General features: G+C 47.0%; 5 protein-coding genes across 6 annotated transcripts; all 5 read right to left on the reverse strand.

Annotated features, from left to right (window-relative positions):
* Positions 1-9: 9 nt before the first annotated feature.
* LOC6729161 (O-glucosyltransferase rumi) lies at positions 10-1,358 on the reverse strand. 2 transcript variants are annotated; one of them, XM_002104446.4, is made up of 2 exons: positions 1,217-1,358; positions 10-1,157 (listed from the first exon to the last, which is right to left on the reverse strand). In XM_002104446.4, exons 1-2 carry the CDS (start codon positions 1,326-1,328, stop codon positions 55-57), a joined length of 1,215 nt encoding a protein of 404 aa, XP_002104482.1. In that variant the 5' UTR covers positions 1,329-1,358; the 3' UTR covers positions 10-54. The 2 variants fall into 2 exon arrangements, with proteins under 2 accessions (XP_002104482.1, XP_016035806.3); XM_016174910.3 differs by having other exon boundaries at positions 10-1,153; positions 1,217-1,347.
* Positions 1,354-2,949, reverse strand: LOC6729162 (O-glucosyltransferase rumi). The gene is made up of 2 exons (XM_002104447.4): positions 2,724-2,949; positions 1,354-2,664 (listed from the first exon to the last, which is right to left on the reverse strand). Exons 1-2 carry the CDS (start codon positions 2,857-2,859, stop codon positions 1,565-1,567), a joined length of 1,236 nt encoding a protein of 411 aa, XP_002104483.1. The 5' UTR covers positions 2,860-2,949; the 3' UTR covers positions 1,354-1,564.
* A 7,135-nt stretch (positions 2,950-10,084) lies between these two features.
* On the reverse strand, positions 10,085-13,434 carry LOC6729163 (endothelin-converting enzyme homolog). The gene is made up of 2 exons (XM_016174909.3): positions 11,009-13,434; positions 10,085-10,392 (listed from the first exon to the last, which is right to left on the reverse strand). Exon 1 carries the CDS (start codon positions 13,266-13,268, stop codon positions 11,043-11,045), a length of 2,226 nt encoding a protein of 741 aa, XP_016035815.1. The 5' UTR covers positions 13,269-13,434; the 3' UTR covers positions 10,085-10,392; positions 11,009-11,042.
* A 292-nt stretch (positions 13,435-13,726) lies between these two features.
* LOC6729164 (neprilysin-1) lies at positions 13,727-16,006 on the reverse strand. The gene has a single exon (XM_002104449.4). It carries the CDS (start codon positions 15,867-15,869, stop codon positions 13,779-13,781), a length of 2,091 nt encoding a protein of 696 aa, XP_002104485.1. The 5' UTR covers positions 15,870-16,006; the 3' UTR covers positions 13,727-13,778.
* A 133-nt stretch (positions 16,007-16,139) lies between these two features.
* On the reverse strand, positions 16,140-18,364 carry LOC6729165 (neprilysin-4). The gene has a single exon (XM_002104450.4). The coding sequence runs from the start codon at positions 18,282-18,284 to the stop codon at positions 16,224-16,226; it is 2,061 nt and encodes a 686-aa protein (XP_002104486.1). The 5' UTR covers positions 18,285-18,364; the 3' UTR covers positions 16,140-16,223.
* Positions 18,365-18,507: the final 143 nt, after the last annotated feature.

The raw sequence follows: 18,507 nt of genomic DNA on the forward strand, positions 1-18,507 counted from the left end.
TAAAATTAATTTTACAGATTTTAAAAAGATTTAAGCACTTTATTTTGTACAGAACTAAGATTGAAAATACTGAGTTTCTTTTCCGCGGTACAGCTGCACAGCTTTCGTGTTGGATACCTCCAGAAGTCCCGGCTCCCGTTGCACTTTATAAGTGAGCAACTGTGCGTATTCCTGGAGCATCTTACTCCAATAGCACTGCACATCCTCCATTCGGAGGTGGAGCCAAACGAACTGCTGTCCCCGTTCCGCAATCTCCTCCGCCAGATCGTCGTGCTCGCGCAGGTAAAGAATCAACTCGGCCAGCTCCTCCACGTCGGCGTCGCTGTCCACGGGAACGTAGTGCACCCAGGGCTTCAGCTGGCTGTAGAAGAACTCCTGCCACTGGTCGCCCACATGAATCACCAGCGAGCGGCAGAGCAGTATGTGCCGCAGCCGGAAACTGGCGGCCACACCGCGGAAATTGAACAGATACTTGTATTGGCAGTGCTCGACCAAAGGCATCTTCTCGACGGGATCGGCGTCCGTCGCTAGCAGCGTGTACTGGGCATCAACCAGATCTGGACGCCTTTGGGAAAGCCTGACTAGACTATCGCGTTCTGGCGAGGATCGTGAGCCCCTAAAGAAACCAATAGCGCGCTTGGCATTCCACGGCATCTCCGACGCCCTGGCCACCAAATGTTTCCGCATCCAGTCCCAGCGACCCACACCGTGGGGATAGTGCTGCAGGATGGGACCCGTGTTGGTCCAAAACGACCATGCTGGGTACATGATGTCCAGGTGGCGATCCGTGATGGAGTAGGATAAGACCGGACCACTTAGACCGGACAGGAAGTGCACCTGCGGCCAGTCGCGCACATTGAGAACGAACTCCAGGTCTGGCACACCACTGGCCATGTCCAAGAGCAGATCCTCCACGTCGGCACACCGCTTGGGATGCAGGCACTTCTGCTGGCGATAGATGCGTCCGCGGATTATCTGGTAAAAAGTGCCCAACCGTTTGGATTGCGCCATCATCTCAGGTGTAATCCCCTTGTCCACATATGGTTCCAAATTCTTTTGAATGGTCGCCACATAGCAGATGCATTTCGGATCACCAAGTTCGCAGGGTCGATGAATCGCCAGGGCATGCAGGATGTGCGGCACGAAGTCGTAGCTGGCTGAAGGATACAAATCTTAAAAAGGATACTTCAAAAGTTATATATTCTATATAGCTAACTATTTGAGTTCGGTTTGTGTTCGATAGCAGCGCATTTGTCCTTGGAGCACGAAACGCAAGTGCAGGAGAGGATTAGGGCTCCAACTAAAAGACATATCCTTGGCTGCGTCATAATTAAAATTTAAAGAGAATTTACATATTTTTTCCAAATATATTTTAAACTTTGAGTCTTAAAACAAATGGCTTTCGATTGTTATAAAGATTGTAAAAATGCTATCTATAAATAGGAAATTATTCGAATTGTTCTCCAAATCATGGACATCAAAACTGCATGGAATGCGGACAGAGAGATTCACGCTGCTCTAAGCAACTTAATACAAAATGAGAAGTGAGAGAGCTTCCTCATCGCTACAGCTCATCCTTTTTGGGCCCTATGTAAATTAGTTGATCCTCCGGCTTAACCTCGTATTGCAGCAGCTTCACATATCGCTTGAGCAGCTTGCGCCAGTAGCACTTGATGTCCTTCATGCGCAGATGCTCCCAGATGAAATCGTATCCACGCTGGGCGATCTCCTGGGCCAGCGCATCGTTTTTCTTGAAGAATGACAAGATGTGCTCATACTCCTGCTGACTGGGGTAGCTCTTGAGCGGCACATAGTGCACCCAGGGCTTCAGCTGGTCGTAGAAGAACTCCTGCCACTCGTCGCCCACATGGAAGACCAGCGACTTGCAGAGAAACAAGTGCTTCAGACGAAAACTGGCTGCCACACCGCGGAAATTGAACAAGTACTTGTACTTGCAGTGGTCCTCGAAGGAGACCTCATCAGCGGCCGGGGCGTCCAGTGTATCCTTGGACGACTTCCAGCCCTGATTTTTGGTGTATTGCGCCTCGACTAGCTCCGGATTGCGACGCGAGAGCAGAATTAGAGAATCACGCTCGTCCGAGGTGCGTGAGCCGCGAAAGAAGCCCAGACTGCGTTTTTGTGACCAGGGAATAGCTGCTGCACGCTTCTCCAGCTTCTCGCGCATCTGATCCCAGCGTCCAATGCCACGAGGATGCAGCTTGGTGGCCGGTCCTCCGGCCCAGAATGTCCACGCTGGGTACATGATGTCGCGGTACTCCTTTGTCTTGGAGAAGGAGAAGACGGGACCACCAGCCGCGTTGCCCCACGCTGCATTCAGCTGCGGATAGTCCCTGGTATTGATGACCAAGTCCATGTCGGGCAGCGTCGCCACCAGCGGCAGCAGGAAGTGCTCAATGCCCTCGCAGCGGGCTGGGAACATGCAGTTGGCATCCCGGTACAGGCGATGTCCGTAGATTTTGTATTTGGTGCCGTAACGCGCTGAACTCTCGATCATCTGCCGGGTGACACCTGTTGACTTGTAGGGCGCGAGATCCCGCTTCATAACATCCGCGTGGCAGGAGCAGTCGCTGTCCTGGGGATCACTGCTGCACGGCTTGTAGTCGGCTTTGGCTTTTTCGATCTGGCGACGTATCTTGAAGCTAACTAAATTAATGGGGCGACTTTAAATTAAATATAATCGAAGCCGGCAACAAGTTGCTTACATTCATCTTCGTTTATTTGCTCGGGCTCACTTTGTGCACAGGATTTTTGATCGGCACTGCAAAGTCCGTCATCTTCTGCACCTCCTGTTCCTACCAAACTAATTAATAATACGATTACTAAATGATTTATTAGCATTTCTTTGGATGTAAACAAATTTTTTAGCCTTCAATTGCGGCGTCAGCAATAGGGTTGCCACATCAATTGAAACTATCGATATTGCAGAAACGCTTTTAAGGAAAGATGTTTTAAAGTTTAATGAAATGTCTACAAATAATGTAGAAAATAAAATACTTTCTGCCATTTAGCTACAAATAACGTAAGAATATTGTTTTTAATAACTTTCATTACCTGGCAGCCCTGGCAGCAAAGCAGTGATTGAACTGTTACTTTTGTAGGCAGACCATGCCACTGCATTTGCAGGCAAAGCCCTGCAGTAGTAACCATCATTTTGCATGACCAACCATGTGATGGTCACCCTAAGCGAGTAACTGTTCACCGAGTTTTACTTTCGACGCGGTGTGCACACACTGGCCGCTCCAACCATTATAAGAAAACCAACAAGAAACGTCGAAAGTTTTCTCCGCGTTAAAGCCAGCCAATAGCCAAATTACAAACGAAAACGACGATTTGCAATTTGCAAATTATGCGTGCGGCACCCAGTGCAATCGAAACCACGTAAACCCAACGAACGCGAGTGTTTTAGACCACCTGCAACCTGAAACAACCACCATTGTACATAATTTACACGAACAATTTTGCAACGACAACAACAAAGGACGCCGCGCTGAAAGAGAGAAGTTGACATAACTGCAAAAAGTAAATTGTGTTTAACAGTGGTGGGCAACTAAATAAAGCCCGGATTGTAATATTGGCAACGAAAAATCGTAGTGGGAGTGGCCCAATTGCGAAAATGATGTTGTTTTGTTGAGACAATTGCCAAAAAGCCACCAAAAGTTCAACTGAAAAAGGTAATACATATGTATTGTTATTTATTCGCAAGTGTATCTGCATCTGCATGTGTGCGTGCGTGTGTGTGTGTGTGGGCGTACTACGAATAACAGTTAATTGAGCACTCATCGATTTTTTAGCCCCTTTATTGTGGCTCGTAAAAAAGGCAACTTAAATTCATTTCACCTCACGATCCGATCGCCAGATAAAATACAAAAAATAGAAAAAAAATGGAAGAAAAAACTGTTGGAAAAGTTGCCAGCCATCGTCATTAAGTTGATTTGCTACCGCCGCCGATGCTGCGATTTAATTTACCTGGCATTTGGCTTGCTTTCGAGAGCTCCAGTTTCCCATTCCGCCGCATTCCACCTGGGCTTTTCGTTTCTCGACTTTGATTTTCGTTTCCCATCCAGCCGATTTTCCTGCTCGCCGACAAAAAATCGTATCGCTTTCGTTTTCACATTCGACGGGAATTTTGTTTTTGGTCCGCGACCTAGGGTCGCATTGCCCCGCCCCTCCTGCGCCCGCCCGCCCATCAAAGCACCTGACTAATTAGTGTTGAGTTATTAACTTGATAATTATCGCTAGCCACGAGCGAGGTGCACCACTGGAGTTCTGGAGTGCAGGCCCACTTCCGCAACTCTAAAAATCTCTTGAGATCATTTTCCTATTTTCCATTTTAATGGCTCACTTTAAATCTTCTTTTTAATGTATATATTTTGTTGTAATAATGTAGTGGATATAGGGAAATAGTATGATATCTTAATCAGATTCAACATTATGTTGTTGGTGAAATTGAACGGAAGTTGAACTGTATCTGTGCCTTGCAGTGACTAAGAAATAACTTGGCTATCTTTGAGGTCTTTTCGTTAAACTCGTTTGGAACACCATATCGAAATACTGAAAACGTTAAATAAAAAAAAGAAACAAACACAGTAATTCGAGCTTGGCGGTGACTAAAGCTTCGCTTTGCTTATGGAAATATATGTGGTCATAATCAAGCTTTTGGAACCGAAGTCACACGTAAATCTTCTCTGCGCATTCAGACGTATCGATGCGTTTGGGAGCCCCTCCACTAGCGTTTCCAATCAATGGTTCTTGGGAGAAAAACTTGAAATCATTTGCATTTTGGTGGCGTGGCGACCCTCGATTGATTTCCATTTTGGGCAACCTTTCTCGTTTGTGTAATGCCGGAAGTCGTTTGTCGTAACTTCTTGTATTGATTATAGATAATATTCGTAGACTGCTTTCCGTAGAACGTCTGCCAAATGGTCGTTGGCCAGTTCAAACAGCTGCCATTAGCCGCAGTCACGCTGTCTGGCCTGGGCCCCACACACATCAATTATGTGTACTCCACTCCTTTGGGCAGGCAAATGGCTGCACCCCCGTCCACCGCCGATAACCACCCATTTCCACCAACTCCCACTCGAAGTTCACGTGAAATGTGGCATGCCTAACCCAACCAGATGATTCATCATAACGTGGCATAGGCAGTTTATGCAGATTCCTTACCTTCATGCCAGCCAAGTGGCTGTAACACATTTCACATTTATGCTCCGCTCTCGCTCCCAATTTCTCATACCTCTCGCATTTTTCCGTAATTTCCTGGCTGATGAGTGCGCCTGCGCATTGGAAAATCGCTTTTCCAGAGCGGTAACTCGCCTGCTCCAGTGGTGTGTTGAATTTTGTTATCTTCAGGGTTGGGCTAGTCGTCCAATTGGGTTGCTATTTTGACATGCTCTTTGGAACTTCTGGATTCATTATATTGCTTTATTTTTAATGAGATTTTAAGAGCTAATCAATTTTACTACAATTTTCACATACAATGCCCTCTAAGACGACACGCTTTTGTTTAGAAATTGTTGCCGTCTTGTTAATTCAATTCCACACACTTTCTTCAGCCACAGACTGAGACTGAAAATATATCCATTTCGCTGCGCATCGCATGTCCAGCTGTGTCAGCTTCTTTCGAATTCTTTGATGTTTCGAAACTGCCGGTCCGTAGATAATTCAGTGCGATTATATTGCGTGCCTGCTGACTGACCGCTCGTACATACATACATCATTAGCTCATCGGTGGGGGATTGTTAGCTAATGGTCAGCTAATAACTGCAACTGCATTAATAACATAATGTTTGTGTCATTAACCTGCGAACGGAACGAGTTTCCTGCGCTCGCAGCTGGAAAATCGCTTGACTTTCGTCGGCGGCGGCTCTAATCTGCATAGAATGCGGATCGTCTTGGAAATGTCAGCTACTCCCCCCTCGCAAGAAAACCAGTTAACCAACTAATAGTCGGCCAAATGCGATTGGTAGTATTTCAGTGGGCTATTCGGACGCATGCGTGACCGTTCGACAGTTGGCTTTGTTTACTTTTTGGGTTATTGATCGGCTGGCGCACGATTCGATTCTCCGTCCGTGCGCTTATCATCGGCACGCACACCATGGTGATACTACACATATGTGTAGCTAATGCGGCGGATCTGGTCATGGGCTCTGTGTCATGGAGGAGCAGTCGGCTGGCTATCAGCACGAGCACGCTGCTCCAGTTTTCCGCGTATGTTCGGGCTCTCCGCCTCGCGCTAAATATCGCTCTCTGGCATGGCGGAATACCCTATCAGTGGGTTGATGTTGTTTGTTGTGCGGATTGGGAATAGGAGAATCTGTGTGCTCCAAATCGGTTTGATTAACTAAGAAAAGCAAAGCAAGTAATCTAATAGTAAAGCCGAAGAAAAGTACTTTGTAAAATTAGGCAAGATCAGAAAAAGAAAGTTAAATACATGACACAAGACAGTTCATTAAAGTAAGATCAGCTGATTATTATAATGAGAAAATATATTATTTTATAAATTCTAGTAGTTTTTCTTATACTTCATAAATTTCCAGCTAGTTGGATTAATAATTGAACTTTTAGGTCTTGTTTTGCACATTTTTATATAAAGATTTAGTATAATTGATTAATTTCCCCCATTTACTATAATTTTCTTCACTGAATTTATCTAAAATATGACTATTTGTTTGGGCCGTTGTGGATTATGCTGGCTAGCCTTTCGTGACTGGAAGAGTTGGCCCACTGTGTGCATCTGGGCCGGGGTGGTTGCCTCTGCCTCTGCCAACGTCGCTGCTTTATGCTGCGCGGCAGAGGGCAGCGCCAGCATAGCGGGCGGAGTGAGCTGCGAGCGGCCTGGTCGAGCCGAGCCGAGCGGAGCAAGCGGAGCGCCCAAGTGAGTTACATAGCAGCGCCACACATCGACGGTCGGACGGTTGACTGTGCCTGCTCACTTCGCTCGCTGGCTGAGTGGCTCGTGGTTGGGTCGGCAATCGCCTTATCGTGTGTGTGTATCCCCCCGTGGAATGGAAATCGGTGGCATATATATATACTCCGTCTATAGCTGTCCAGTTCTGCGTTCAAGTGCGTGAATGAATATAAACATAATGCGGATTTGGCAATTGTTTTGCTATTCATAATTCACGCGACTAATTACGAAATCGATAGGTCAGCCCGCAGCGCCTTGGGGAAAACTCACCACACCCACTCGAAAAGCCCGAATCTTCAGCTCTCCGGGCTTGAGTTTCCCACTTCCCATTTTCCAGTAGTGCGTACATAGGAGTGCATTTCGAAATAGTTCTTAAATGGAGCATTGAGCTCCAAGTGAATATTTTGTTTAACTGCATTGAATCACTGTTCGTCAAGTGCTCTGTTGTGTGTTTTGTTTCGTGCGTTATTTAATTATCATTTGTTTTGCGCCTTATCGCTGGAACAAAGCGTACTTATATATACTATATAATGGATACAGTCATGCTATATGCTTCTGCAATGGATATTCCTGCTTGGATATTATACAGAGAATCACGTTTGCAAAAGGTAAATGCGTTTTTATTTGGCAAATTATGGCAGCCACAAGTTTGCATTTGTTTTGGAAAATCGATTTTCTGGAGAGAGAGAGCAGCGCTGCTCTCTTTCCGCCTCTCAGCTGATTGTCAAGGGGGAAGTGGGCGGTGGGTGGTGGGTGTTAGTGTTCCAGCCCCGTTTCCTTGACACGCTACCTTTTACCCGCAGATACTTTTCTTTAGCGTGCTGTGTGCAATTGATTCCGCTCCAAAACGAATCGCCACTGAGTCACTGGCCCACACTCTCGTCAAGATGTAGTTTGGATGTTTGGAATCCAAGAGGCCAGGTCGTGCCAGCTGGCGGAAGAGGGTTGTTCCATGCGGTCGACGCGATATGAATATTGGCCACCCTCTGAGCCGGAAAACTTTCTGCCGTTCTGCAAGGCGAACCCATTTGGCCCTTATTTATTGGTTTTCAGTGCCCATGGAACACCCCCAAAGATTGCAGTCGGATGGCTCACGTTAATTAACCACGTATGCAGTATTTATTGAGTTTCAGTAGTAATCAAATTGCTTGGTGCACTGGAAAAAACTTTTTGTTAAAAGTCTCATATTAAGGCAATCGAACTGAAATAAAGTGTGATTCAGATCTTGTTTTGTGAACAATTATACTGAAATAGTACTACACAATTAGTCATATTTATGAAAGCATGTTGATAAGACAGTCGTAAATGACATTAGAAGTCTCTTTAAACATATAAAACATATAATATATACATAATATCTTGTGGCACTGTCATTAAAACTTATTAAACAAGAACCTCTTATATAAAAGATTCCAAACTAATGAGCAATATCCGTGACATATTCACTTTTTGTAATGCCTTAGAATAATGACAAATTGTTTTGGACAAATCCGAATATGGGCGCACCTAGGCTCCATGATACCTACTGTGAGCAAGAATTCAATTGACTGCGAAATAAATTTCATTACTTATGGCTTGCCAAAGTCGCATGTAAAGTATTTATAACCCGTACATATGCACTGTGAATAAATGGAGGCCATATATGACAATCCAGAGGCGTCGCCCACATGCGAAGTTGCCGCAAAGATATATAATAATAACTCTGAAGCAATATGTGCAGAGATCCGAGATATGTGAGTTCCCCGTCTTCTCTGTTGTCTTGGCCATATAACGTAAACAGTTTTAAATTACAAAAGTGTTTGCACCCAGATTCCATAGGATATATGTACATATGAGAGATATACGACAGTCTCCCCTTACCTGTCTATCTATCTATGCTCATATGGTGTTTAAGATACCAGAAACCAGTCCACGCCGTCAAGTGTTGTTTGGATATCATCACTCTTACTGCCTGCAAAAGAGTTTTCATTTATTCGAGCAGAATTTCCTCATCTTCGGCACACCTGCTGGCCATTCATTGATCTGTTCCGTGTTTTCGATCTGTTCTCTTGGCCACATTCAAGATCAATTTGTTGGAATGCCGCTCGACATGTGTAGAACCACTTAGTATTTGTTTTCTATGAAACTAATGCAAAGACATTTTCGAATTTGGGTTAAAAATGTGTGAATGATATATTGAATCGCTCCGCAAACATTTAAACAAAAAAAGGGGAACATACAGACATGCCCGGGGGAATCAGTAGTCCGGCGTCTTTGGAGTCCGCCAGCTTTTTTGGAGTCACTTGGCATAGATTGGTAATGCCACTCGAACACTCGAAGACCCACGGGCAGACAGTCAAATGGTTAGATGGATGGATGGGGGGCAGGAAACTGGGTCATTTGCCTAGCGTCTGTCTTGTTTAAATACTTGCGCCTGATTTATTGGGGACTTTGTAAAGTTGATTAATCAAATGGACTTGCGAGCTGCTTCGCCTCAGTTGTTGGTTATTTTCTCACATTTTCATTTAGGTTTTGGTTGCGTTGTCAAATTTATGGGCCTTAAGAGGCTTCGCTTGCGTTGATATCGTGGAATTATGTTGCATAAGTTATGCACAATCTACACCATTGTGTTCAGAGATAAAGCTTCATTGGGTTGTTTTCCAAAAATACCTAGAAACGGGAAAGGAACCGCACCTTTTGGTTAAAATCCGCTTAGGTGCGTAGGAGTTTGAGATTCTTTTGGCCCACGAAGTGCAGTGAAAACTCAGTTAGATGACCGCTGGCAGTTGAATAACCTAACCTTTTGATTACCATATGTAAAAGCCTCTATTGCATCGTTACTTTTTATGGATTTTTTGGTAATCATTGCTATTGGCTTTCCCAAAGCTTCCGTATCTTGCATTTCTTTCTCTTTTCGCTGATTAGCCGGCAACAAACGGAGCCGACGACGCCGATTTGATGGCTCTTGTCTCGCCGAAGTTGGATAATTGTGGGGGAAGCGAGATACCTTAAGGTGGAGGATTTCGGGGGCTGCAGGCGGAGGGGGCAGTCATTTGGCTGGAATTCCGCGTCACTTTATGGCCGTTGTGCGAACATTTTTCCCATTTGTTTTTTGTGGGGCCAGTAATGATATACCCAAGACCATGGCATCTTTTTCCTACGAATATGAATTGAAAATTACTTTACAGGCTCTTTTTATTAGGTTTTGGTTTTCTCATTTTTTCGTGTGTCTTTTTTTTTCCTTTCAAAGCGATTACAAAACTTCCACCATTAATTATCACCATAGTCTTTTCTGTCTCCCATGACGCATAGCGGCGAAATGTTGTATTTTTGCATAGCTGCAATTGATGATACGCTCCAAGAGGTTACAGAATATTATCCACTGGCCATGGTGCACTTCCGCTCCATTTGGAGCCATCGTGATGCTTGACTGCGATGCTTAGCAAACGATTTAGTCAAATTGGTCGCCATATGCATATAATATTCTGTGGAATGCAAAACGAATTCAATGAGCTTTCCTATGTCTAAAAATTGCATATTTATAATTGAGATCAGTAAAGGTGAATCAGAAAATTAAGCTCAATAAAAGGTTCAGCCAATGTCGTCTGAAGAATGATTACTTCATGATTCCTCTTATATTGTATATAACCTCTGTTGAATATAGTTATTAATTCTTCTCTATTCTTGTCTCATTGCAGGTAAGCTTCATATTAAACTGAGCGGAAATGCGTGTGCCTCATATGGCCACGGGCAATCGATTGACAGGCGGTTCAAGGTCGAGGCATCTGCCCACATCCGATGGATGTTTATTAACGAGTGCCCATATCTCTTACGGAATCGTTTTGAATGGAGCGCTGCGTGCTCGAGGGCTTAAAACCCAGCCCAGGCTGGATAGACACGTCGTTCTGCCTTCAAGAGCTTCGATTGACACAAAAACTGTGAGACAGCGAGAACTTAAGGGGCCGCCTTGCATATTACCATTTTAAAGATGTCTGTTTTTTCAGTAAATGCGAGCTCTAAGATGTTTATGTACCCACCTAAAAAAAAAACTGGCATCCTACTGACCACACTTCAATCAGAAACTCCACTCTCTTGACTTACTTTCCAAGTATATTTTATTTCCGCCTCGTCATCATCAGTAAACCAAACACTTGTCGCCACTATTCATCGGTGTGCCCAGGGCACAGCCGAACTCCCGTCCGAATTCCGCGGAGTTACTAAGCGGTCCATTGACATCCCATCGCTCCGGTGTGTGTTGCATCAGAGGCATCGAGTCCAGGATAGCCTCCTGGTTGTCCTTTGCCCAGCAGCGCGTCTGTGCGAAGTATATGAAGAACAGCTGGGTGTTGGTGAAATTCAACTCCGGTAGCGTTTCCTTCGCCAGGAGTGGACGTAGCTTGTGATCCTGCTGCTCCAGCCAAGCCAGATACGCGTTGAAGGCCAAGTTGAGACCACTGCCATCGGCTATAATCTCTCTTAGCCTGGTGGCATTCCGAAACTCGCCAGGTTCATTGTACAAGTAACTGCTGTACTGAGCCCGCTGGCACTCGCTGGCATTTCGGTAACCAGACATGGTCACCTCATTCCACTGGGCCGTCGCCTGTGGATGATTGTTCCATCCCTCGTCATCGAATGCCTGAACCAATGCACTGGCCAATCGGTGGCCCAATAGCGCATATTTCAAAGACTTTGGGTAGTAGTAATTGTAGTAGGGAGCCTGCAGCAGACCCCATCCAACCAGGACCATTTGCTGACGGGGCGATAGAGCAGCTCGCACCTCGAACGCATCCAGACCGTCTGCATCCTGACCAAAATCGTTGCCCCTGAGGGATTCGAACTGCTGATGGGAACGATACTTGAGAGCAATCTCCAAACGGCGCCAGTAGTCTTCCGACTTCTGAAACTGCAAATCGGTGAGATCCAAACTCTGGTAATCTGGCAGAGAAACTCGATATTGTGACAGTCTGGTTCTGGCCGCCCTGCGATCGTTCTCGTCCATCCATTCCACGTGGAACTGCTCCTCGAGCGCCTTGATCACATCGTTGAATACGGCGTCCAGATCATGTTTCGCATTATCACGCTGCACATGGCGCTGGAACATCTCACCCAAAACTTGCGGAAAGAGACGTTGCGTCACCAGGACGCATTGGCGGGCACGTTGTGAAGGTGCTTCCTCCGGCGGCTGATTAAGTTCGTTCAGGGCCACGTATAGAATGTAGCCACCAACGGTGATGCGGTTATTGGCCTTAACGGTCCTCACCACATGTTTAACGTACTCCGGGGAACGGAGATAGACTTGGGATGGGTACTGACTCTCCAGGATGACCTCTACCAACATTTTGAAGTCCAAGTGATTGCCCATCTCGCTGGTGAGCTCGGTCAGGGTCATTCCTCCTTTCTGGCGCCGCAGACGCTCTTGACCAGTTCGCGAACGCGCGCCGTAAATTTGAGCCTGTATGGCGGGTGGAAACTCCTCCTCTGGCTTCTGAATATCCTGCTCTCCCATTTGTTTGCACAGCTCAAACTCGAAACGAATAATATCTCCTGCGAATCTAGCCGCCTCTCCGGTGTCCATGCCAAACCAATCGCGCAAGTTTTCGGTCACCTGCTGCTGCACCAGCTCGTAGACCTCATCTCGCACCTGAGCTCCTCGCGTGGCCAAGGCATTGCAGTGCTCCGCTGGAATGATGGTTAGCTTGGGCTCACCAAAGTATATGGTATTCCCCTTCATGGTCTGCAGATTCAGATCGATTTCCAGACCCAAAAGTATGTCCAATCCGTAGTTCCTTCTCAGTTCGCCCAATGTTTGTACCCACTGACGGTTGTGCTGCCAGTTGGAGTTGGGAACGTTGCGTAATCCGCCGTTATCCTTGAGAATCTTCATAAGGAAACGACGTCTCTCACCGGCATTTGCTTCCACTGCGACGCAAGATTCGTAGAAGGCTCGCACTTTTCGCACATTCGTCATGCTGGGTCCACTATATCCGTTCGGATGATGTTGCGTTGGCAGTGGCTGGGTGAGCAGCTGCTGCAATTGCTCCGAGATTTTGGTCTCCATCAGTTGCTGGGCAGTGGACAACTCATCCGGACGAAGCTGGCGCTTGTGATAACGGCCCCACTGACCGCAGGCGTACTCGAAGAAATCCGTACAGGGATCGACGCTCAGGTTCATATACTTTTGCACATCTGTAGCTATTTTTTGGCGCACGAGTTGCTCCTCACGTGAGTCTGGAAAGTTTCCACTCATCTGCATGCGATTCATATGGTTTTGTCGGGCTTCAGTCACATCGCAAAGTTGGATTTCAAAGAGGAGCAGCAGTTCGAGCAGAAAGCCCAACCAAGCGCTTCTGGTAGCTCTCATCTTGGCGTTGAAAAATCGACTGAGCTGCGGTGTCTGGAGGCTTGATAATGCGCGAATCGGAAGTTTCTCCTGGCTGAGCTTGAACCTGGGAGAACTGGGTCAAGTTTACTTTCAGTCCCTGTGGGTTATCACAACCATTGAGGCTCTGGCATCTGCGAGAGAAGTAAACAAACTCGGCCTCGACAACCGAGAACTTGGCATTGACAACAAAACAACACCATTCGCTTGGTGACAAGGTTCTCCCGCTATCAAGCTAGCAAATGTTGTAATCCAACGGTCCGAGAAGGTTTACAATTTCTCCCAGACAGGGAAGCATTTCCGATCTATACTATAGACTGACAGCATCATTAAACCGAGACAATTCATAGTAAATGTAGATTATTCTAAACAAACAATACTTATTGCTTAGATGTGCAGTTTATTCAACGTTAGCCTAAGAAGAATTCAATACAGATTAATTCAATAAGTGAAATACAGTATATTTTCGAATAGTTTAAAATCCAATTATTGTTAGTATATGACGCATTTGGTTGCAGGATTCATGGGTGATCCAATGGGGCACCGAAATTCACTCGCAAATTCGAATGAGTTTCGCAAAGGTCCGTTTACAAGCAGACGAGTCCAGGTGTGATTCTGTCGTGCGCTGTAGAGGTATCCTTCCGGAGTCCCTTGCTCATCCCTGGGACGAGTCTCCTCCAGACTGCAATGCTGTTGGGCATAAGCTAAGAAAAATAGTGCCGTGTTTGAGTAGTTAAGATCTGGCAGAGTCTCCTTGGTCAGCTTAGTAAAGTCGTTGTTTGGCTCCTGGAAACCCAGCCAGGTGAGATACGCCCGAAAGGCGACATTGATGGCTGCGCTGTCAGTGATCAGCTGCGTGGTGGCACTTACATTTGGCCTCAAATAATTGTCCACCTGGCGGGCAAAGCAATTGCTTCGAATGTGATATTGCCAGGCTGTTTGACCATCCCAATTATCCCGCTCGAGCAATCCCACCGACCAATGGGGATCGTCGAAAGCCATCACCAACTGTTGCGCCAGCTTTACGCCCAATGTGGCATAGCGGATGGCATGGCCATAGCGAGGATCGTAGGCTGGTGGCTGCAGCAGGGCCAAACCCATATCCAAACGTCGCTGAACTGGTCTCAGTCGCACCCTGGCCTCATAGGCCTCCACGGGATCGGAGGGAGCAGGTACAAACTCTTCGAAAAGTCGATTGTTTCTTTGGGACTGAACCACTCCCAACAGCTGGCGGAGATTTTGCCAATAATTGCCACGTTCCAGCTGCAGTTTAAGGATCACTGGACGCTCGTAAGTGGGCATCTGCAGCTTAAGGTTCCTCAGTTTTTCCTGACCCACCCGCTGAGTGCCTTCCACCAACCATTCCGCACCCAGACTTTGCCTCAAAGCTGTCTTTAATGTATCATAAAGGTTGTCCAAATCTATTCTGCTATCTTCAGTTCCAAACTGTCGGGCGTATAATTCACCCAATGCCGTGGGAAGTAGTTCTTTGGTTCGTTCCAAGCACTCCCGTTTCCTTAACTGCGGGCGATCGTCCAGAGGAAAATTCAGAGCAGACACCGCTCGGTACATTATATAGTTGGCCACTAGACTTATGTTGTGGGCACCCACAGTGCGCTTAAGTTGGCGAAAATATTCCGGTGCTGCCATGTAAACGGGCTTATAAATATCCTGGCCAAAACTGGCTCTTACATATGATTCCAAATCTAGTTCGATCGAATTCGAGAACTCACGCAATGTTTTGCGGGTGTAGTTGGCTAGATAGAGCTGCTCCTCGGCATCCCAGGGATCAAAGGATCCACCTTTCATTCCACCGCATAACTCATGCTCGAAACTAAGGATGTCGGCAGCTAGACGAGCGGATTCGTCATGCCCCAATGCCAACCAAGACTTTAGTTCGGATGCCACTCGATGCTCAAGGGGTTCGTAAATGGAGTCCCGAATATCTGAGCGATTCCGGGTGCACAATTCGGAGGGAATCAATGTGCTCGGTTCACTTAAATACAAGCTGTTCTCGTTTACATTGCCATAGTTATAGCCCACTCGGAGTCCGATCAGGATGTCCATTCCATAGCGGAGCCTTAGACCACCTAGCACACTAAGCCAATTGTAGTCGTGGTGATGCACTGCCCATTGGGAACCGGGAACAGCTGGGAAGCCTCCGTTCTGGGTGATGAACTCGCTGAGGAACTGCTGCTGCTGCTGGCTCTGATGAGCCTGTGCCGATACGCAGGACTTGAATAGCTCCTTGGCCTGTCGAACTATGACGCTATCCTCTCTCCTCACAGCCTCCTCCACGAGCAGAAGAAGCTCCCGGTCTGTTTGCTGCTGCAGTTGCTCCTGTGGTGTTAGAGTTGACTTCCAGTTGCCGCAGGCATATGCATAGAAATCCACACAGGGATCGATGCTTTTGTTCACATGACTGCCCATTTCCTGAGCCTTTGAACGTCGTACCGTCTGTTCCGATTGATAGATCCGCTGGAAGGGCGGTGGTAGATCCTCACCAGAAACCAAGGCATTTTGCTGGAGGTGTGGCAGCCAGAACAGCCATAAAAATACTGTCGTCCAACACGGGTCCGACATGCTGCCGGAGCTCGGTGAAGCTATCGACTGCCTTCGCCACTTACAATCGCATTCCAGCAGCCGAGAGTCCGAGTTGATATGACCAAGGGTCAGTTGGGGTTATCAGACATCAAGAGAGTGAAGCTCGCAAAGAAAGAGATTCGCTTCCAGAAACTGATTGGAATGTAAGCGCTTCTGTAATAATTTGAGTCATGTTATACTAAACTTGGTTGCTCTTTTAATTAGATTATTCAAAAGGTTTAGGTTTTAGTAATAGAAAGCCCAATCAAACGTATGACAAGTGCAACAAATGCTTTTATTTCGTAATCTCGTAGAATAGATACATATTAGAAATATGGATGGAAAATGAACTCCTTAGTAGAGAGTGCACTTAAAGCGGGCGTTCAGCTTTTCCTCCCTGGAGCAGCCGTAGGCATTGGCGAACTGTTGCGAATTGGATAGCGCCGTGTTAACCCGCAGCTGCTCGGGAAGCTCATCAAATCGCTCCACAGATTCCGGATAGTCGGTGCAGTACAGCTGCGCATAGCCCAGATAGAAGATCTGATTGTGGTCATGATCCAGGAGTGGCAGACGTTCCCTTTGATATATAACCGGTGTTTCGGCCGCATTCTTCAGCCATTGTTGGTAGGCGCGATAGGCGATGTCCAGGGCTCCGTTATCGGCTACAATTCTACGCAGCAGATCCTTATCCTGCACCGGCTTACCCTTGTATTCCACAAAGATGGCGTACTGCTCCTGGAAACACTGGGTACGTCGAGAGTATGAACTCTCCGAGGTGTGATCCCACCAGTTGTTCTTGTAACCATAGGCATCGTAACGCCTTCCAACGCCATCAAATCCGTGGAGCATTTGGCGAGCGAGGAGAACACCCAAGGTGGCGTACTTCAAGCCATTGGGATAGGCGGGATCCCAGAAGAATCTTGCCTGCAGGAAAGTAATCGGCACTTGTATGCGATTCTTCTGGATCTCGTAGTGCGGCAGCTTGTGCACTTCATCTTCGGCCACCGGTTCGCTCATCAACTTGGCCAAACCGCGTTGTGTCTTCCACTGGAGAACACTGACCAAGTTCGGATAAAAGCGATCCATGTTCAGATTAAGTCCGTGCATCTGGCGAATCAACTTGTTGTCGTCGTGGGTCCGGAAGTGCAGCTTCAAAGCCTCCAGTTTGGTGATGGCCTTTTGCCTGGTCTCCAATGTTAGCCAGAGTAAACGCTCCGAGGCCTGCAGATCCTCGCGAAAGACACGCTTGATGTCCGACCACGTCGATTGCAACTCATTGATCATCTGCATGTGGTTGTAGTTGCGATGGAACAGACTCTCCAGCTGATGCGGAAAGAATTGCTGAGCCAGCTGGACACACCAAATATCCGCTCTCTGGGACGTTGGCACTCGGGCGATATCCAACGCTTCCAAGGCCTTCCACATGGTATAGTTGGCCAGCTGCAGCTTGGGTGTTTCCCTTATCACATCCACCAAATTGGACATGTAATCCTCCGGTGTCTCATACAAATCCATGTACAGGTTGTCGTTGAAAATCAATTGCAGATACCGGGTCACATCCACATAGCTACCATAGGCAGTCTTCATCTCAGCGGCGGTCCTTTGACGAGTGGTTTGCGCCAAGGTGAGGGCTGGATTGTGGGGCAATCCCTTGGCCAGCTGCTGCTCTATTTGGACGACTTGACTGGCCACCTCCTGCCTCCAGTGTTCCGATTGTTCCGGGAAATACAGTTTCAGCTTATTTTCGATCGAACGCTCATAGATTTCCCGAGTGCCTGCGAAGTGGGTATGCAAGTAGTGACGCCGTGACATGGGAAACTGTGGAGCACCGATCTTCAGGCGATGCATCTTCTCCTCCTTGTAGTCGAGTATCACTTCCAGTCCGATGAAGATGTCCACGCCCAGCTTGCGTTTTAAATTGGCCACCACCTGCAGCCAATCGTACTCGTACTGATACCAGGACGCCACACGAATCTCCGGCCAACCGCCTCGGAAATCCGTCACATTTTGCAGGGTATTCAATGCGGATCGCGTGTCGTTTGTTTGAAGGCGGCACGAGCCATAGAAGTACTTCAACTGACGATCGGCACTGTTCTCAGCTCCTCTGGTCGCACTCTTGAGCATATCTGCGCTCTTACGGATATATAGCTCCTGGAGTTCCTCCAGGTAGTTGGTGCGCGTCTTCGACTTTCGAGCGGGATGCAAACGCGGCCAATTGGCGCAAGCATAGTTGTAGAAATTATTGCAAGCCTGCTCCTTCTCATCGCCCATATAGGCCTTGATGTGAGCAGCCTTGGCCAGTCGCAGGATGTCTATCGAATAGTTGGCCGCCAAAGGATGAGGCACTGAAGCATCGATTGCGCATATGGAAAGCAGGATGGCTCCCAGCAGGAGTCCAAGCGGTTGAGAGGCCATTATGTACGGCAAATGTCACTACTACGTTTTCCGTGTGATCCGAATGATTGCCGAAACGAAACTGAGCGGGAATCGAGAGATGCGTCGATTTTTGACTTGAACCGAGGCTTATCGTCACCACCGCCGCTTGATTGGTTAATTAGTTCCATTAACCGTTGCAGTGAATTTGCTCAGCATCTCAATTACGCGACTGACCTAAAATTCCTAAATTCTAATTTGAGTG

This window comes from Drosophila simulans, chromosome 3R (assembly GCF_016746395.2).
Source record: "Drosophila simulans strain w501 chromosome 3R, Prin_Dsim_3.1, whole genome shotgun sequence".
In the NCBI taxonomy this organism is placed as follows: domain Eukaryota; kingdom Metazoa; phylum Arthropoda; class Insecta; order Diptera; family Drosophilidae; genus Drosophila; species Drosophila simulans.

Coding starts and splice junctions, on each gene's coding strand:
- LOC6729161 (XM_002104446.4), bottom strand. CDS start 1,328: ATGACGCAGCCAAGGATATGTCTTTTAGTTGGAGCCCTAATCCTCTCC. Junction 1,158..1,216: donor ACACAAACCGAACTCAAATA/GTTAGCTATATA, acceptor TGTATCCTTCAG/CCAGCTACGACTTCGTGCCG.
- LOC6729162 (XM_002104447.4), bottom strand. CDS start 2,859: ATGCTAATAAATCATTTAGTAATCGTATTATTAATTAGTTTGGTAGGA. Junction 2,665..2,723: donor GCAAATAAACGAAGATGAAT/GTAAGCAACTTG, acceptor CCATTAATTTAG/TTAGCTTCAAGATACGTCGC.
- LOC6729163 (XM_016174909.3), bottom strand. CDS start 13,268: ATGAGAGCTACCAGAAGCGCTTGGTTGGGCTTTCTGCTCGAACTGCTG.
- LOC6729164 (XM_002104449.4), bottom strand. CDS start 15,869: ATGTCGGACCCGTGTTGGACGACAGTATTTTTATGGCTGTTCTGGCTG.
- LOC6729165 (XM_002104450.4), bottom strand. CDS start 18,284: ATGGCCTCTCAACCGCTTGGACTCCTGCTGGGAGCCATCCTGCTTTCC.